Raw genomic sequence first — 20,764 nt, forward strand, 5'->3', positions numbered from 1 at the left:
GCCAACCTTGCTGATCCGTCCGGGCCACACACCCGGACCAACTTCAGGCTTCTCTACTGCCACTTCCCTCCTACCACTTTCAACTCTCTCACTGATCTGTCCTCTCTCCTCAACTCATCTCCTTACTTTTCCCGCCTCCAGGACTGTGAACTCCTCGGTGGGTGGGGCCAACCGCCTGGCCCACCCCCCTGGTGTGAACATCAGCCTCTGGAGGAAGGCAACAAGGGTTTGTGTCTGACTTCGGTGTGCCTGACCGGGAGTGTGGGGTGTGTTGGTGTTGTTGTCTGTGGCCCCTGGCTTGTCCAGGGCGCCACAAGTGAGTGACATGAAACCTGCAGTGAGGAGGTGATTAGTGATGAGCGTGAACTACCATGCTTGTGTGCTCGATACTCGTAACCAGCAGTTGGATGCTTGGACAGGCTTGACTCCTGTACCAAGTATAATGGAAGTCAATGGAAAACTCAAGCACTTTTTCGGAAGATCTCCGAAAGAAGCAAGGGAAAATGAGCATCAGGGTGAAGGACATTTGGCTGAGTGGGACACACATTAACTACTACAACCCCTGGCAAAAATTATGGACTCACCTGACTCTGAGGATGCTCATTCAGTTGTTTACTTTTGTTTAAAAAAAGCAGATCACAGACATAGCACAAAACTAAAGTCATTTCAAATGGCAACTTTCTGGCTTTAAGAAACACTAAAAAAATCATGAAAACATAATGTGCTAGCCAGTAACAGTTATTTCAAGACCAAAGAAGGGGGAAGAAATATGGAATCACTCAATTATGAGGAAAAAATTATGGAATCACTCTGAAAATTTTCATTTCCAAAACTAACATCTGCATCAAATAAGATCTGTTCGTTAGTCTGCATCTAAAAAGGAGTGATCACACCTTGGAGAGCTGTTGCACCAAGTGGACTGACATAAATCGTGGCTCCAACACGAGAGATGTCAATTGAAACAAAGGAGAGGTTTATCAAACTCTTAAAACAGGGTAAATCATCACACAATGTTGCAAAAGATGTTAGTTGTTCACAGTCAGCTGTGTCTAAAATCTGGACCAAATACCAACAACATGGGAAGGTTGTTAAAGGCAAACACTGGTAGACCAAGGTAGACATCAAAGCATCAAGACAGGAAACTTAAAGCAATATGTCTCTGTGGAGACATGGGGCTCAGTGGGTACTCTCGTCCACTAAAACCCGCCGCCTTTAGAAAGACAGCGTAGCTCAGGGCTCATCCCAACTGAACGCCGGCCTCCTTAACCGTGGGCGTAACACTACTCAGACAACACAGGGTGAGGGAACCACAATAATTAGACTTTATTGGATCCCCAAACAATTAACGGCACATAACACATAACCAGCAAAACACAAATGTAACAGGCAACAGAGTCTCACCCTTCCGCTGGCTCACCAGGGATTTAGAATGTCCATGCCTCATAGCTTCCAGGGCCGCTTAGGCGGGCTTTGCACGCTGCGACATCGGTAACAATGTGTTACCGATGCTGCAGCGATAGTCCCGCCCCCGTCGCACGTGCAATATCTCGTGAAAGCTGCCGTAGCGATTATTATCGCTACGGCAGTTTCACACGCACATACCTGCCGTGCGACGTCCCTCTGGCCGGCGACCTGCCTCCTTCCTAAGGGGGAGGGTCGTGCGGCGTCACAGCGACGTCACACGGCAGGCGGCCAATTGAAGTGGAGGGGCGGAGATGAGCAGGATGTAAACATCCCGCCCACCTCCGTCCTCATTGCAGCCGGCGGCAGGTAAGGTGAAGTTCCTCGCTCCTGCGGCTTCACACACAGCGATGTGCGCTGCCGCAGGAGCGAGGAACAACATCGCACCTGTCGCTGCACCGGCATTATGGAAATGTCGGAGGCTGCAGCGATGATACGATAATGACGCTTTTGCGCTCGTTCATCGTATCAAAAAGGTTTTACACGTTGCGATATCGACTGCGACGCCGGATGTGCGTCACTTTCGATTTGACCCCATCGACATCGCACGTGCAATGTCGCAACGTGCAAAGCCGCCCTTACTCCAGTCCAGCAGCACCCCGCTTTTGGCGGGCACCCACCGAGAAAGGAATAATGCCAGATTCAGGAAGCTGTGTGAGGTCTGCAAAGTCTGTAACAGGTGACTGAACTGTCCCAACCTGAGTGTCCTCCTTAGGTGGTCCTGGTTTGATGTTACAATCCTGGCAGCCGGAGTCGAAATCCCTAGGCTGTGGATATGGTCTCCAACCAGAACTGGGGTCCCTAGATTGAAGCCATAAGATATCCTGATCCTCTAGTCAGCTCCAAAGAGCTTAGACTGGATCCATCCATCAGCATCCATCAACCTTTATCCACCCTGGTGGCTTAAAGAAGTCCCTTTTATAGCCATAACCTTCCCTTAGGATACACTGCGTCCTCATCGATTGGTTGGACAAGATTGCTTCTCCCATTGGATGAATTTCAAGCTGCATGGAAAATGTTCATTTAAATGATGTGCATGGAAAGACTCAGTATATCTACATGGAGTCGGAAAGTCACTGACTAGACAATGGCTACTAAGGTAATTACATTATCAATACACAACTACAATACAATGATTACTGGAAAAGTCTGGAGAGCAATAGCTAAGCAAACATGACGTAGCAAACATAAGAACAATAGTCTGGCTGAATGTTAAGAAACTTTAACCCATGAGAGTCCATGTCGTCACAGTCTCCAAAACAGGAAATGTACAACAAAACAAATGAGGAACGAATGGGAAGAAACTGGATTCAATGTCTGTGACCGAACTGTAAGAAACCACCTAAAGGAAATGGGATTTACATACAGAAAAGCTAAACAATAAAATGATGACTGCCTGAAGGGAACATGTAAGTTTTCACAGTCATTGATGATATGGGGCTGCATGTAAGGTAAAGGCACTGGGGAGATCGCTGTCATTACATCTTCAATAAATGCCCAAGTTTATATTGAAATTGTGGGCAGTTTTCTTTTGTCATAAAATGAAAGGATGTTTGGGGATGATGAAATCATTTATCAAGATGATAATGCATCAGTCCATAGAGCAAAAACTGTGAAAACATTCCTTGAAAGAAGACACATAAGGTCAATGACATGGCCTGCAAATAGTCTGGATCTCAATCCAATTGAAAATCTTTGGTGGAAGTTGAAGAAAATGGTCCATGACAAGGCTCCAACCTGCAAAGCTGATCTGGCAACAGCAATCAGAGAAAGTTGGAGCCAGATTGATGAAGAGTACTGTTTGTCACTCATTAAATCCATGCTTCAGAGACTGCAAGCTGTTATTGAAGCCAGAGGTGGTGCAACAAAATACTAGTGATGTATTGGAGTGTTCTTTTGTTTGTTTGTTTTTCATGATTCCATAATTTTTTCCTCATAATTGAGTTATTCCATAATTTTTTCCCCTGTTTGGTCTTGAAAAGTAACCGTTACTGGCTAGCACATTATGTTTTCAGGATTTTTTTTTAGTGTTTCTTAAAGCCAGACAGTTGACATTTAAAATGAGTTTTGTTTTGTGCGATGTCTGTGATCTGCTTTTTTTAAACAAAAGTAAACAACTGAATGAACATCCTCAGAACCAGGTGATTCCATAATTTTTGCCAGGGGTTGTAAGTAGTGTTGAGCCAACCCCTAGTGTTCGAGTTCAGTTCGTCGAACGGAGGCTCAGTTCGGCGAATGTTCGACGAACCTTCGACGAATACCTTCGAACCCCATTGAAAACATTGGGAGGCAAACACAAACACATACAAACACATTATACATGTACACATACAGTTAATAAACATTGCCATTACACTTACAGGTCCCTGTGACGCGTCCTGCACTCTGTTTCCTGCCGCTTTTCCTTCCGATCATCGCTGCGCCCTCCCGGTAACCAGCACTGATGATAGGGCCTTCCGTGACGTCAAAATAGCATGTGACCAGTCACGTGTGTATTATCTCATTGGCTACAGACTCGTCACATGGCTAGACGTCATGCTAAATCCTGTCAGTGCATCTCTCCGGTATGTGGTGCTTGTTTGAGCATCTCCATGTACCGGCAAGATGCTTGGGCACATGCTTGGCTCCCCGTTCCTGCATATGGGCGCTCTTTACAGAGTCAGCCCACATGCAAGGACTGGATGCCACAGCCGGTGAATATTGGAGATCACTGTTGCTATACTAACCCGCCTGTCAGATTACTATTTCAACGGTGGCCTCTGCTCACTCACTGAGTGATTACACTGCATGGGAGCAGCAGCGTCTTCCTCCCATGCAGTGCTGTCTGATGTAGCAGAGCTGCATGGGTTGAAGGAGAAAGAAGACAGAAGACCAGGATCGTGGAGGGGTGAGAGGGAGTAATAAATATGGAGTCTTTAAGTGTGTCTGTGTATTTATTTCTATTAAAGTATTTTTTCTCTGTGTGGTGTCTTTTTTTTAACCCTTTATTGGAGATTCCTAATGGCCGGGTCAAACTTGCCTGACATTAAGAATCTCTGGCTTAATACTAGCTAGTAAAACAAAGCCCAACAAGCTATACAGCTATCCCTAACCCCATTTTTACCCAGCGAGCCACCCGGCATCAGGGCAGCTGGAAGAGTTGGATACAGCGCCAGATGATGGCGCTTCTATGAAAGCGCCCTTTTCTGGGGTGGCTGTGAACTGCATTTTGCACCAGAGGGGCCCAGAAAGCTCGGGCCAACCTGTGCTGCGGAATCCAATCCCCAGCTGCCTAGTTGTACCTGGCTGGATACAAAAATGGGGCGAAGCCCATGTCGTTTTTTTTTTTAATTATTTCATGAAATTTATGAAATAATTAAAAAAAGGGCTTCCCTATATTTTTAGTTCCCAGCCGGGTACGAATAGGCAGCTGGGGGTTGGGGGCAGCCATACATGCCTGCTGTAACTGGCTAGCATACAAAAATATGGCGAAACCCACGTCATTTTTTTGGTGGGCAAAAAACTCCTGCATACAGTCCTGGATGGAGTATGCTGAGCCTTGAAGTTCTGCAGCTGCTGTCTGCTCTCCTGCATACACTAGTGAATGGAGCATGCTGAGCCTTGTAGTTCTGCTCCCCCTGTCTCTCCCTCCAGAATACAGTCCTGGATGCAGCATGCTGAGCCTTGTAGTTCTGCAGCTGCTGTCTGCTCTCCTGCATACACTAGTGGATAAAGTATGCTGAGCCTTGCAGTTCTGCTCCCTCTGCCTCTCCCTCCAGCATACAGTCCTGGATGGAGGATGCTGAGCCTTGTAGTTCTGCACCTGCTGTCTGCTCTCCTCCATACAGACAGACAGCAGACAGCAGCTGCAGAACTACAAGGCTCAGCATACACCATCCAGGACTGTATGCAGGAGTTTTTTTCCCCCCCAAAAAAATTACGTGGGCTTTGCCATGTTTTTTTATGCTAGCCAGGTACAGCAGGCAGCTATGGGCTGCCCCCAACCCCCAGCTGCCTATTTGTACCCGGCTGGGAACCAAAAATATAGGGAAGCCCTTTTTTTTTAATTATTTCATGAATTTCATGAAATAATTTAAAAAAAAAATGACGTGGGCTTTGCCCAATTTTTGCGTCCAGGCAGGTACAACTAGGCAGCTGGGGATTGGAATCCGCAGCGCACGGTGCCCAAGCTTTCTGAATGCCGCCCCAGAAAATGGCGCTTTCATAGAAGCGCCATCTTCGGGCACTGTGTCCAACTCTTCAAGCTGCCCTGGTGATGGGTCGCTTGCTGAGTAATAATGGGGTTAGGGCTAGCTGTATATTATCAACTGGCCCTAATCCCGAAATTCATGGTGTCACGCCAATATTAAACATGGCCACCATGAATTTCTAGTACAGATAAAAAAAAAACACAACACACAGAAAAATATTTTTATTAGAAATAAAACACAGCACAATTAGTGACTCCATCTTTATTGAAATAAAGAACCCCCCTCCGCAGTAATCCTGGGTCAAGGGTCCCGCACCGTCCAATCCGGATCCAATATCATCTGATCGGTTTGCTGGAAGGCAAAGCGATCAGATGATGTGTCAGGTTCAAGGGCCTGAATCACATGACAGCAGCTGATTGTATAAACGGCTTTTATACAATCAGCTGATGCATCAGTGCACAAAAAACAACAAAAACAAACTACACACTTCTGTGCAGACTCCTGTCCGACAGCAGCAGCTGATAGTTTAGCCGGCCAGGCGGTAAAAAGCCAGCCTCACCGCTTGACTTATAGTGTCAGCTGATTCCGTCAGGTGACCGCATCAGGTGATCATCGCCAGGTCTGAGAGAGAGAAGAGAGAAGAGAGAAAGGAGAGAGAGGGGAGAGAGAGGGGAGAGGGGAGAGAGAGGGGAGAGGAGAGGAGAGAGGGGAGAGGGGAGAGGGGAGAGGGGAGAGGGGAGAGGGGAGAGGGGAGAGGGGAGAGGGGAGAGGGGAGAGGGGAGAGGAGAGAGGAGAGAGGAGAGAGGAGAGAGGAGAGAGGAGAGAGGAGAGAGAGAGAGAAAGAAGAGAGAAGAGAGAAGAGAGAAGAGAGTGGGGAGAGAGAGAGGAGAGAGAGAGGAGAGAGAGAAAGAGAGAGGAAAAAAAGAGAGAAAGAGAGAGAAAGAGAGAAAAAGAGAGAGAGAAAGAGAGAAAAAGAGAAAGAAAGAGAGAAAAAGAGAGAAGAGAGAAAAAGAGAGAGAAAGAGAGAAAGAGAGAGAGAAAGAGAAATAAAGAGAAATAGAGAAAAAGAGAGAAAAAGAGAGAACCAGAGAGAGAAAAAAGAGAGAAAAAGAGAGAAAGAGAGGGAAAGAGAGAACAAGAGAGGGAGAGAAAAAGAGAGAAAGAGAGAGAAAAATAGAGAGAAAGAGAGAAAAAGAGAGAAAAACAGAGAGAAAGAGAGAAAAAGCCGCAGGAGTGAGGAATATCACCTTACCTGCGTCCCGGCTGCAATGAAGAAGGAAGGAGGTGGGCGGGATGTTTACGTCCTGCTTATCTCCGCCCCTCCGCTTCTATTGGCCGCCTGCCGTGTGACATCACTGTGACGCCGCACGACCCGCCCCCTTAGGAAGGAGGCGGGTTGCCGGCTAGAGCGACGTCGCAAGGCAGGTGAGTGCATGTGAAGCTGCCGTAGCGATAATGTTCATTACGGCAGCAATCACAAGATATCGCTGCTGCGACGGGGGCGGGGACTATCGCGCTCGACATCGCAGCATCGGCTTGCGATGTCACAGCGTGCAAAGTACCCCTTAGAAACGGATATCGCTCATCTCTAGTTGTAAGTAACAACTTATATAGTTGTGTCTATGTGTCTATTGATGTATGCCTCTCTGGTGACACTTTCTACAGCATTTGGTGATATACAATATATTCTTGGTAGGTGTAAGGCTATGTGCGCACTAGAGCTTTTTACCTGCGGATTTACCCGCGGATTTGCCCCGGAAATTTCTTGAGAAATGTCTGCAATCTTTGTGCAGACATTTCCCATGAAATTCAATGAGAAAAAAAAATAGCTGTGCGCACTGTGCGGATTTTTCTCAAGAAAATTTCTTGAGAAAATTTTCTCGAGAAACTTTCTTGAGAAAATGTGCATGTCCATTAATTTCCGCAGGTACCTGCGGTATTCCGGGGGTATTCCGCAGGTAGCAATGATGTGCGGTATACCACCGGAATAGCCGCGATTTACCTGCGGGAATGCTCATCGCTGCCTGCGGTTTTGCAGGAAGCGATGTCATTATGCCAGGAAGAGGAAGCGAAGCAGAGAACACAGACGTCACACTCCCTGGACGCCGCACAGAAGCACTTCCGTGCGACCTCCAGGTCTGTCCCGTGCAGTCTGTGTCCTGCTCCGGCCTCGCGGCTGCCTGCACTGCAGTGTCAGTGTCTGCCCGCAGTGTCAGCAGCCTGTCACGCTGCAGCGCAGGCAGACACTGACACAGGCAGACACTGACACTGCACTGCAGGGTGTCAGTGTCTGCCCGCAGTGTCAGCAGCCTGTCACGCGGCAGCGCAGGCAGACACTGACACAGGCAGACACTGACACTGCACTGCAGGTTGTCAGTGTCTGCCCGCAGTGTCAGCAGCCTGTCACGCGGCAGCGCAGGCAGACACTGACATCCTGCAGTGCTGGGAGCCGCGGGGATGACGATCGCTGCTGTCAGGAGGTGAGATCATTACCTGCTGTGACGATCTCCTGCCTCCTGACATCACCGCGGTCACTGCTGTCTATGCCCGTCTCGCGAGCGGCCCGAGACTGTCACTAGCGGTGACGTCACGGGCTCTCGCGATACTTCTGACAACGCGGCGGGCATAGAAGTCAGTGACAGCGCTGACATCAGCAGTACAGGAGATGATCACAGAAGGTAATGATCTCATCTATGCTCCTGATGGCAGCGCTCGTCATCCCCTGCAGTGACCTGAGCTGACCTATTGATGTTAGCTCAGGTCACTGCATTGCTCTCCCAGCCAATGGGGAACATTCTGTTCTTCATTGACTGGGACAGCGACTATGGTATGGATCGCCGTGGGACCCCCCCCTTATTGGATTACGCCGGACGTGGATTGATTGTTCTTTTCAATAAATTGGTTAAAGAGGCTATGTGGGGAGTGTTTTTTCAAATAAAACTTTTTTTGTTGTCTATTTTTTTATTATTACTGACTGGGTTGGTGATGTCGGGTATCTGATAGACGCCTGACCTCACCAACCCCAGGGCTTGATGCCAGGTGACATTACACATCTGGCATCAACCCCATATATTACCCCGTTTGCCAACGCACCAGGGCGCGGGATGAGCTGGGGCAAAGCGCCAGGATTGGCACGTCTAATGGATGCGCCACTTCTGGGGCGGCTGCGGCCTGCTATTTTTAGGCTGGGGAGTGTCCAATAACAGTGGACCTCCCTAGTCTGAGAATATCAGACCCCAGCTGTCCGCTCTACCTTGGCTGGTGATCCAATATGGGGGGGACCGCACGTTTTTTGTTTTAAATTATTTATATAATTTAAAATAACAGCGTGGGGTGCCCACTCTTTTGGATTATCAGCCAAGGTGAAGCTGCCAGCGGTGGTCTGCAGGCTGCAGCCGTCTGCTTTACCCTAGCTGGCTACAAAAAATGGGGGGACCTCACGTCGTTTTTTTTTAATTATTTATTTATTTTATGGCTAAATACAAGGCTAAGCACCCTTTAGTGCCACATGAAAGTCACTAAAGGGTGCCAGCTTAGAAAATGCAGGGAGGTGGAACATTATATAGGTTTTTCTCATCTATCTATCTATCTATCTATCCCTCTATCTATCTATCTATCTATCTATCTATCCATCTATCCCTCTATCTATCTATCCATCTATCCCTCTATCTATCTATCCCTCTATCTATCTATCTATTCATCTATCTATCTATTCCTCTATCTATCTATCTATCTATCTATCTATCTATCTATCTATTCATCTATCTATCCCTCTATCTATCTATTCATCTATTCATCTATCTATCTATCTATCCCTCTATCTATCTATCTATTCATCTATCCATCTTTCCCTCTATCCATTATCTGTCTATCGATTATCTTTATTATTTATTGCAGGAACAAACCTGCGGTAAATCCGCGGTAAATCCGCGGCAAATCCGCGGCAAAACCGCATGCGGATTTGGTGCGGATTTTTTCCGCAGGTCCGGAAATCTTTCACTGGCAGAAGTTTCTCAAGAAATTTTCTTGAGAAACTTCACATTTCTAGTGCGCACATAGCCTTAGACTGTATGAGCTGCATTTCGGACACGCCCCTATCATGTGACAGAAATGACTCATACCTGGAAGGAGCCCCAAAGCCAGGCAGCAGACAGGGGCGGGAATAGATAGCAAAACCTGACCCACTTATTCCAACCCCTGTTGCACCTGTCAATAATACAGCAGTGCACTGCTGGAACTTTACTTGCACATATAACTGAAATAAAACTTCCAATCTCAGAATAAAAGCTATGCTTACATTGACCATCCCAGCACCAGTATAGCACTGGCTTTACTTTATATATGAAAATCCTGCTGGTTGGTTCTCTTTAATTTTTGTATTAAGCATGTGAATTATATACTCAATGGGGTTGATATCTGATGCCTGACCATTGAAGAATATTCTTTGCTTAGAAAAACCCTCCTGGGTTGCCTTTGCAGTAGTCATTGTCCATCTGTACTGGGAAGCGCCGTACAATCAACCTTACTGCATTTGGTTGAATCAGAGCAGAAAGTATTGCCCTGTACACTTTATAAGTCATCCGTCTGCTTCTGTCACCTCAGCAATAAACACTAGTTACACAGGGCTATTGGAAGCAATGCACCCCCGGAGAGAGTGAGAAAAAGAGAGAGAAAAAGAGAGAGAAAAAGAGAGAGAAAGAGAGAAAAAGAGAGAAAAAGAGAGAAAAAGAGAGAAAAACAGAGAGAAAGAGAAAAAGATAGAAAGAGAGAATAAGAGAGAGAGAGAAAAAGAGAGAGAAAGAGAGAGAAAAAGAGAGAGGAGAGAGAGAAAGAGAGAAGAGAGAGGAGAAAGCAATGCAGCCTCATTCCGTGAACTGCTCCGATTTTAGAGGTGTGTCCCGCGGCTCACAGCTGATGTCCGGCTCCTCCCCTCAGTGCATAATTAAATTAAATTATAATTATAAATAAATAATAATTATAATTTAAAAATAAATTAAATTCTTTACTGGGACGGCAACTCGTGAACTAATTATCCTTAGGCGGTAGCTCTATCCATTGAGCCAATGTCTCTAATGAAAAGCATAGGAAGATTTGGTAATCTTGACCTCTGTATTGCACTTGAGAATCCAGAAGCAATTATTCAGCTACAAGGATGGATGGAGGGATGGATGGATGGAGGGATGGAGAGAGGGATGGATGGAGGGATGGAGGGATGGATGAATGGATGGAGGGATGGATGGATGGATGGAGGGATGGATGGAGGGATAGAGGGATGGATGGAGGGAGGGATAGAGGGATGGATGGAGGGAGGGATGGATGGATAGAGTGATGGATGTAGGGATAGAGGGATGGATGTAGGGATAGAGGGATGGATGAATGGATGGAGGGATGGATGGATGGATGGAGGGATAGAGGGATGGATTGAGGGAGGGATGGATGGATAGAGGGATGGATGGAGGGATAGAGGGATGGATGGAGGGATGAAGGGAGGGAGAGATGGTTGGAGGGAGGAAGGGAGGGAGGGATGAATGGAGGGAGGGATGAATGGATGGAGGGAGGGATGGATGGATGGATGGAGGGAGGGATGGAGGGATGGAGGGATGGGGGGATGGATAGAGGGATGGATGGAGGGATGTAGGGAGGGATGAATGGATGGAGGGATGGATGGATGGAGGGATGGATGGATGGATAGAGGGATGGATGGAGGGATAGAGGGATGGATGGAGGGATGAAGGGAGGGATGAATGGATGGAGGGAGCGATGGCGGGATGGATGGATGGAGGGATGGATGAATGGATGGAGGGATGGATGGAGGGATGGATAGAGGGATGGATGGAGGGATAGGGGAATGGATGGATGGAGGGAGGGATGGCGTGATGGAGGGATGGATGAATGGATGGAGGCATGGATGGAGGGATGGATGGATGGAGCGATGGATGGATAGAGGGATGGATGGAGGGATGGATGGAGGGATGAAGGGAGGGATGAATGGATGGATGGATGGATGAATGGATGGAGGGATGGATGGATGGATGGATGGAGGGACGGATGGATGGAGGGATAGAGGAATGGATGGAGGGAGGGATGGATGGATAGAGGGATGGATGGAGGGATAAAGGGATGGATGGAGGGATGAAGGGAGGGAGAGATGGTTGGAGGGAGGGAGGGATGAATGGATGGAGGGAGGGATGAATGGATGGAGGGAGGGATGAATGGATGGAGGGAGGGATGGAGGGATGGATGGATGGAGGGAGGGATGGAGGGATGGAGGGATGGATGGAAGGATGGAGGGATGGATAGAGGGATGGATGGAGGGATGGAGGGTGGGATGAATGGATGGAGAGATGGAGGGATGAATGGATGTAGGGAGGGATGGAGGGATGTAGGGAGGGATGAATGGATGGAGGGATGGATGGATGGATGGAGGGATGGATGGATGGATGGATAGAGGGATGGATAGAGGGATAGGGGAATGGATGGATGGAGGGAGGGATGGCGTGATGGAGGGATGGATGAATGGATGGAGGCATGGATGGAGGGATGGATGGATGGAGCGATGGATGGAGGGATGGATGGAGGGATGGATGGAGGGATGAAGGGAGGGATGAATGGATGGATGGATGAATGGATGGAGGGATGGATGGATGGATGGATGGAGGGACGGATGGATGGAGGGATAGAGGAATGGATGGAGGGAGGGATGGATGGATAGAGGGATGGATGGAGGGATAAAGGGATGGAGGGAGGGATGAATGGATGGAGGGAGGGATGAATGGATGGAGGGAGGGAGGGATGGATGGATGGAGGGAGGGATGGAGGGATGGATGGAAGGATGGAGGGATGGATAGAGGGATGGATGGAGGGATGGAGGGAGGGATGAATGGATGGAGAGATGGAGGGATGAATGGATGTAGGGAGGGATGGAGGGATGTAGGGAGGGATGAATGGATGGAGGGATGGATGGATGGATGGAGGGATGGATGGATGGATAGAGGGATGGATGGAGGGATAGAGGGATGGATGGAGGGATGAAGAGAGGGATGAATGGATGGAGAGATGGAAGGAGGGATGGATGGATGAATGGATGGAGGGAGCGATGGAGGGATGGATGGATAGATGGAGGGATGGATGAATGGATGGAGGGATGGATGGAGGGATGGATGGAGGGATGGATAGAGGGATGGAGGGATAGGGGGATGGAGGGATGGAGGGATGGATAGAGGGATGGAGGGAGGGATGAATGGATGGAGAGATGGAGGGATGAATGGATGTAGGGAGGGATGGAGGGATGTAGGGAGGGATGAATGGATGGAGGGATGGATGGATGGATGGAGGGATGGATGGATGGATAGAGGGATGGATGGAGGGATAGAGGGATGGATGGAGGGATGAAGGGAGGGATGAATGGATGGAGAGATGGAAGGAGGAATGGAGGGATGAATGGATGGAGGGAGCGATGGAGGGATGGAGGGATGGATGGAGGGATGGATGAATGGATGGAGGGATGGATGGAGGGCTGGATAGAGGGATGGAGGGATAGGAGGATGGAGGGATGGATGAATGGATGGAGGCATGGATGGAGGAATGGATGGATGGAGCGATGGATGGATAGAGGGATGGATGGAGGGATGGATGGAGTGATGAAGGGAGGGATGAATGGATGGAGAGATGGAGAGAGGGATGAATGGATAGAGGGAGGGATGGAGGGATGGATGGATGGATGGAGGGATGGAGGATGGATAGAGGGATGGATAGAGGGATGAATGGAGGGATGGATGGAGGGATAGAGGGATGAATGGAGGGATGGATGAAGGGAGGGATGAATGGATGGAGAGAAAGAGGGAGGGATGGAGGGAGGGATGAATGGATGGAGGGAGAGATGGAGGGATGGATGGATGGATGGAGGGATGGAGGGAGGGATGGAGGGATGGATGGAGGGATGGATGAATGGATGGAAGGATGGATGAATAGAGGGATGGATGGATAGAGGGATGGATGGAGGAATAGATGGAGGGATGGAGGGATAGATGGAGGGATGGATGGATGGGAGGGCAAACACCGGCACTACCGCACTCATCACCGCACACACACAAGCACTACAACCCCCATCATCACCGCACACGCAGGCATTACCTCAGTGATGTCCCTGCTAACAGCGCGGCTCACGTCAGTTGCTGTGTGGATCTGACACAGAGTGCTCGTGTTCTATGACGCTCCCTGTGAGGTTCATGTAGCAGAGCTAAAAGCGTCGTGTGGATTATTTCGGACCTGGATTGTTGTTTGGGGATTAATAAAGAGCTAAATGAGGGTTTTTTTTGTCTTTTACTCCAAATAAAGGATTTTTCGTTGTGTGTTTATTTACTTTCACTTACAGGTTAATCATGGAAGGTATCTCGGGGAGACGCCTGCCATGATTAACTCCTTATTACCCCGATTGCCACTGCACCAGGGCAATTCGGGATGAGCCGGGTAGAGTCCCGGGACTGTCGCATCTAATGGATGAAGAAATTCCGGGCGGCTGCTGGGTGATATTGTTAGGGTAGTGGGCTCCCCATAACGTGGTGCTCCCCATCCTTACAATACCAGCCTCCAGCCGTGTGGCTTTATCCTGGCTGGTATTAAAATTGGGGGGAACCGCAGGTTTTTTTTTTTATTATTATTATTTATTAATTTTACTGCACGATATAGACCCGCCCGCCGGCGGCTGTGATTGGTTGCAGTGAGACAGCTGTCACTCATCGTGGGTGCGTGTCTGACTGCAACCAATCATGGGCCTCAGTGGGCGGGGAAAGCAGGGAATACCAGATTGAATAATAAGCGGCAGCCGTTTTCAAAAGAGGAAAAGCTGCCGGAGCTTTGTGACAGCCGAGCAGCTCCGCGCCCGTGATCGGTGAGTAGAAAAGAGAGAGGGATTGTGCTGGGGAAGCAGGACGCATGCAGATACGCAACGTGCGCACATAGCCTTACTGTGAAAATCCACGCTTTTTGTGATTTAACCATTATCGAACGGAAACTCGAAGTGCCGAACTTGAAGCAAATCGTTCGAGTTCATCGAACGACTCGAACACCGCCCAAAATCACTCAAATTTGAAATTGAAGAACGGTTAGGGGTACTTTGTACGTTGCGACACCGCAGGTGCGATGTTGGTGGGGTCAAATCGAAAGTGACGCACATCCGGCGTCGCTGTCGACATCGCAGTATGTGAATCCTTTTACATACGATTAACGAGCGCAAAAGCATCGTTATCGTATGATTGGTGTAGGGTCCGACATTTCCATAATTTTGCAGCAGCGATGGTACAATGTTGTTCCTCGTTCCTGCAGGCAGCACACATCGCTGTGTGTGAAGCCGCAGGAGCGAGGAACATCACCTTACCTGCGTCCCGGCTGCAATGAGGAAGGAAGAAGGTGGGCGGGATGTTTACGTCCCGCTCATCTCCGCTCATCTCCGCCCCTCCGCTTCTATTGGCCGCCTGCCATGTGATGTCGCTGTGACGCCACACAACCCGCCCCCTTAGGAAGAAGGCGGGTCGCTGGCCAGAGCGACGACGCAGGGCAGGTGAGTGCATGTGAAGCTGCCGTAGCGATAATGTTCACTACGGCAGCAATCACAAGATATCGCTGCTGCGATGGGGGCGGGGACTATTGCGCTCGACATCGCAGCATCGGCTTGCGATGTCGCAGCGTGCAAAGTACCCCTTAGAATCGAACATCGCTCATCTCTAGTTGTAAGTAACAACTTATATAGCCTTCTATGTGTCTATTGATGGATGCCTCTCTGGTGACACTTTCTACAGCATTTGGTGATATACAATATATTCTTGGTAGGTGTTAGACTGTATGAGCTGCATTTCGGACACGCCCCTATCATGTGACAGAAATGACTCATACCTGGAAGGAGCCCCAAAGCCAGGCAGCAGACAGGGGCGGGAATAGATAGCAAAACCTGACCCACTTATTCCAACCCCTGTTGCACCTGTCAATAATACAGCAGTGCACTGCTGGAACTTTGCTTGCACATATAACTGAAATAAAACTTCCAATCTCAGAACAAAAGCTATGCTTACATTGACGATCCCAGCACCAGTATAGCACTGGCTTTACTTTATATATGAAAATCCTGCTGGTTGGTTCTCTTTAATTTTTGTATTAAGCATGTGAATTATATACTCAATGGGGTTGATATCTGATGCCTGACTCAGCCATTGAAGAATATTCTTTGCTTAAAAAAAACCTCCTGGGTTGCTTTTGCAGTAGTCATTGTCCATCTGTACTGTGAAGCGCCGTACAATCAACCTTACTGTATTTGGTTGAATCAGAGCAGAAAGTATTGCCCTGTACACTTTATAAGTCATCCGTCTGCTTCTGTCACCTTAGCAATAAACACTAGTTAAGCCCGCTTTACACGCTGCAATGTATCTTACGATGTGTCGGCGGGGTCATGTCGTAAGTGACGCACATCCGGCATTGTAAGTTACATTGCAGTGTGTGACAGGTACGTGCGATTGCGATTGAACGAAAATCCGTTCATCGCATGCACGTCGTTTATTCCTCATGAATTGAATATGAGGTTGTTCAATGTTCCCGAGGCAGCACACATCGCAGTGTGTGACACCCCGGGAACATTGAACAGATCTTACCTGCCTCCCTCGGCTCCAGCTGGCTATGCGGAAGGAAAGAGGTGGGCGGGATGTTTACGTCCCACTCATCTCCGCCCCTCCGCTTCTATTGGCCGGCTGCCGCGTGACGTCGATGTGACGCTGAACGTCCCTCCCACTCCAGGAAGTGGACGTTCGCCGCCCACATCGAGGTCGTATGGAAGGTAAGTATGTGTGACGGGGGTTAATCGTTTGTGCGGCACGTTCAACAAATTGAACGTGCCGCACATACGATGGGGCGTTGCAAATCGCATACGATATCGTTTGCGAAATTGCAACGTGTAAAGCTGGCTTTACACAGGGCTATTGGAAGCAATGCACGTCCGGCCATCACACTGCCTGCGCCATGGGATACAGAGGATGTGATATGCTTTGGCTCTTGAGCCGTTCCAAGCCTTCGCCATACTTTCTGCTTCCCATCATTCTGGTAAAGTTTGATCTTAATTTCATCTATCCAAACAATGCTTTTCCAGAACTGGCCTGGCTTTTTTAGGTTTTCTTTGAAAAAGTTTATTCTGGCCTTTCTATTTTTAAGGCTGATGTGAACTCTCAGTATTTACTCTCACAAAGTCTTCTCTTTATGGTAGACTAAAGGCTACTTTACACACTGCGATATCGGGCGCGATGTCGCCGTATGTGCGGCACGCCCTGTTCGTTAGCGCGATGTGTGTTCATCGCTGTGTGTCCATGTTTTTGTCGTGTGCTTACGGTCACATGTCACAATCTCTGTTATAGTCACCTTTCAAGCTATCTCGTGTCCCGATGTAATGAGGAACAATATTATCGTTGTGTAGCTGTCTCACCGCATGGATTTCCAAGTGTCATGGCGATATGGGCGTTGGTTCCCCACACAAAGTGCATCTTGATGTAGTAGAATTGTAAACTCGCTACACCCCTGCTTGCCTCGACTCATTTGTTTAATCAGCGCTATAGATTTTCATTGGTTGTTGGTAGTATAAATGTGCGCAGATGCGTGTTCATTCTTGCAGCTGTTGTCTACCCATTTGCGTTTGTCCTCGCACAACTTATTTTGGAAAACAACTGTCATCTGGACGCAACTGTCATCTGGACTTGCTTTCTTTGCTTCAAGGTATGTGTTATCGTTTTTTTTTTAATTATTTTTTTAATGTATTTTTTAAACTCATTGTTTGTACTGATTTTGCTCCAATTTAATGTTAGCCAGACGTGTATGTGCTATAGTATTTGCTGTATATAATTTTTTAGTTTTTTTCTTTGTTTAATTTGGTCAAAATCATTGTTTGTACTGATTTTGCTCCAATTTAATGTTAGCCAGACGTGTATGTGCTATAGTATTTGCTGTATATAATTTTTTAGTTTTTTTCTTTGTTTAATTTGGTCAAAATCATAGTTTGTACTGAATTTGCTCCAATTTAATGTTTGCCTGACGTGTATGTGCAATTTTTTTTTTTTTTTTTTTTTTTTTAATTTTTTTTTATTCTTATTTAAATCAGTGCTTGTACTGATGTATCTCCAATTTACTGTTTTACAGATGTGTACTAATAAGGAGGAATTCCTACGTGAATTCATTGAGGTGTACCAGACGCAAACACCCTTATGGAAAATTAAATCCCCCGAGTACAGCAATAGGCAACTTAAAAAGGATGCGTACCTTAAAATGATTGCAATATATGACAAATACCATCCTAATCAAAAAGGTACCGAGGTTCTGGTTAAAAGAAAAATACAGGCAATACGCACAGTTTATAAGAAAGAACTGAACAAAATAGAGGAATCCAAGCGTTCTGGTGCTGGCACTGGTGATGTCTACGTCCCAACGCTGTGGTATTTTGATTTATTAAATTTCACAAGGGACCAGGAGCTTCACAGGCCATCAACCAGTAGCCTCAATATTGGTGGTGATATTCCCCCTGATGCGAACAATGAAGTGACTATATCTGAGGTATAATTTTTAAAATTGTCCTAATTGGTTTTAAAAATTGTTTTTGGTATTTTTTATTGATGATGAAATGAATATTTGTCTACTTTCCAATATATATGTAAAAGTGTACAAATTTTGTTTAGAAAAATAGATTTGAATGACAATTTTATTTATTCATGTTAATTTTGTATTGCAGGAGCCAACAACAAGTCAGCAATCAACATCTGAACAACTAATGGAAACTCCTGCTAGCCAATTAACCAATGTTGATTTGGTTGAGGCAGGCCCATCCAATGTGTCCTACACACAAAGTTGGCAAAGGAGAAAAAAAACCATCCCTCCAAACACTACTACAGCTGTAACAAAACTGATGGGAGTGGCACAAAACATCCTAGACCAGCACAACAGACCACCCCTTTCTGGTATTGCTATGTTTGTGGATGATGAAATGCGTGAACTGACCCCAGATCAAAAATACATAGCCCAATGTTTAATCCAGGATGTCTTACGTTTGGCAAGAGCAAAAAAACTAACAGACTCATCCTATGTTGCCATTGGCGAGGTTTCTCATCCTGTTGAACCTGTTGAACCTGTTGAACCTGTTGACCCTGTTGAACCTGTTGATCCTGTTGCTCCTGTTGATGCCCCTGAAATTCCTCAAGCTGCAGCAGAGCCATCAAGACAAGCACTTCGAAAGGGTGGTGTGCGTGGCCGTAGGTCACGCATGAGTTTGGTAAACAAACGCAAAAAGAAGTAGTTGTATTGTTTTTTTATATTATTTTCGTATGTTTTTGGTGATTATTGTATTCCTTCTGTTGCCTGATATTTCGTGCATATTTGTGAAAATAACAAATGTGTAACCATTCCACAGATAATAAACCTGCCATATGAAATAATGTGTTTTTCGAATCAATTAGGCACAATTTTTGTGAAAATGGTTTAAAACTTTTATTTTAATTTAGATTTATTTATTAACTTGTCTAATTTTTTTTGCAATTTTAAAAAATATTTTTCTGGTAAAATCTTAGTTTACAAACAATTAGACATACATGGTTAACATAGAAATCTACAAAACAAACATCATTTATTTATTACGTTGATTAATATATTTAAGGATTAGGGCATCATGCGCCGCAGAGGCTTCTTTGAGTCGGTTCGCAGACACATAAACATCATATAGTGTGACTATTTCTGCAAAAAAAACAACAAAAAAAACAGTTATTGTTATATATTTTAGCGTTTGGTTATAAAAATTAAATTAAACAATGAAAAATTGAAACATTTACCATTATGTTGTACACTCATGAAACTTACCATTACTGACAACTTGTTTTTCACGTTCATCTCCTGATGATGCGCTCATGTCCCAACCTGATCCTCTACCACCTAATTGAAACATAAGGTAATTTTGTTAGAGTATTAGCCATGTAGCTAAAGATTTTCCACTGTACTAACTTTGGAAAACCACATCAGTACCATTGTCCTCCATATTCTCTTCAGACGTTACATCAGCATCACCATGTCCTGATGATGGTGACAGAACATCATAATCAAGGCTGTCTGCTTCCTCATTTAAAATGGGTAGGCTATTTTCAGGGTTGGAATCCATGCTTGCAGACAGCTGCTGGACTACATTTTCATCAGTATTGTTGGTGGGCTGCCTTGACTCATTATTCAATGAGTTTACATCTGTTAACATTAAATAAAAACACTTTTCATTAAACCCAAACAACAACATATAATGTGATTTTTTGATCTAACAAATCACTGCAGACCGTTAATGATTTTAAAAACTGTTATGTTTTTATATTATTAATCAAAAATATAGATAATGTATGTATGAAAAAATTATCTTACCAGCTATCAATACCAGGCTACTTCGAATTTCTTCGATTCTCTCCTTATCCCTGTACTTTAAATCAGCCCATTTCTTCAGTACCTGCGTTGATGTGCGTCTGATATGAAATTTACGGAACAGGCCCCTGCATATTTTTTTCACAACACTCCTTTTATGTCCCATAGGACGTGGATATGTCTTTGCACATATATAGTCCAGTGCATCCATCCTTTTCACCAAGTATTGGACCTCCCCTTGGCCCCAGACCTTTGAACGTTTGTTGGTTGCCATTTTCCCTTTCAGTTTCGCTTTAGATCAGCAGGTACACAGTGTGGCGTGTCACATGGTCATTTAGACGTTTGTACGTCATGACGTTTCTTTATTTATATGTGAACAAACTGAACATTGTATGTCGCCGTAATGTACATTAGTAATACTTATGTGCTCATTTTTTTATGCGCAAATGGTTTTTTTTGTTTTTATCACTTTGTTTTTTGTGTTTATTAAAGAATTATCTTTGAATTATATTTTAGTTATGGAAAAGTGCCGTTTTTTTTTAAAATCATAATGTTTTATGTCATGTTTAAAACATACATATTAGTAAATTTAAATAATCAATCGAGAAAAATGATTGACAGAATGCTTGTACTGCTTAATTGTTTAGTTATCTTTTTTTGACAATTTGTAAAAGAAAAATTTTGCCCAAATAAATATTTTG

The 20,764-nt window shown here is 46.0% G+C and overlaps 1 protein-coding gene across 1 annotated transcript; it reads left to right on the forward strand.

The window, feature by feature from the left end:
• Nucleotides 1–442: 442 nt before the first annotated feature.
• On the forward strand, nucleotides 443–20,567 carry LOC142246633 (uncharacterized). The gene is made up of 4 exons (XM_075319699.1): nucleotides 443–515; nucleotides 18,031–18,230; nucleotides 18,406–18,942; nucleotides 20,556–20,567. Exons 1-4 carry the CDS (start codon nucleotides 443–445, stop codon nucleotides 20,565–20,567), a joined length of 822 nt encoding a protein of 273 aa, XP_075175814.1.
• The last annotated feature ends 197 nt before the right edge of the window (nucleotides 20,568–20,764 follow it).

This window comes from Anomaloglossus baeobatrachus, chromosome 7 (assembly GCF_048569485.1).
Source record: "Anomaloglossus baeobatrachus isolate aAnoBae1 chromosome 7, aAnoBae1.hap1, whole genome shotgun sequence".
Lineage (NCBI taxonomy): Eukaryota > Metazoa > Chordata > Amphibia > Anura > Aromobatidae > Anomaloglossus > Anomaloglossus baeobatrachus.

Excerpts from the sequence above, each read along its gene's own strand:
- LOC142246633 (XM_075319699.1), top strand. The coding sequence starts at position 443 with ATGGAAGTCAATGGAAAACTCAAGCACTTTTTCGGAAGATCTCCGAAA. Across the intron at positions 516-18,030 it reads AAGGGAAAATGAGCATCAGG|TTTATAAGAAAGAACTGAAC; the intron begins GTGAAGGACATT and ends CAATACGCACAG. Across the intron at positions 18,231-18,405 it reads ATGAAGTGACTATATCTGAG|GAGCCAACAACAAGTCAGCA; the intron begins GTATAATTTTTA and ends TTTGTATTGCAG.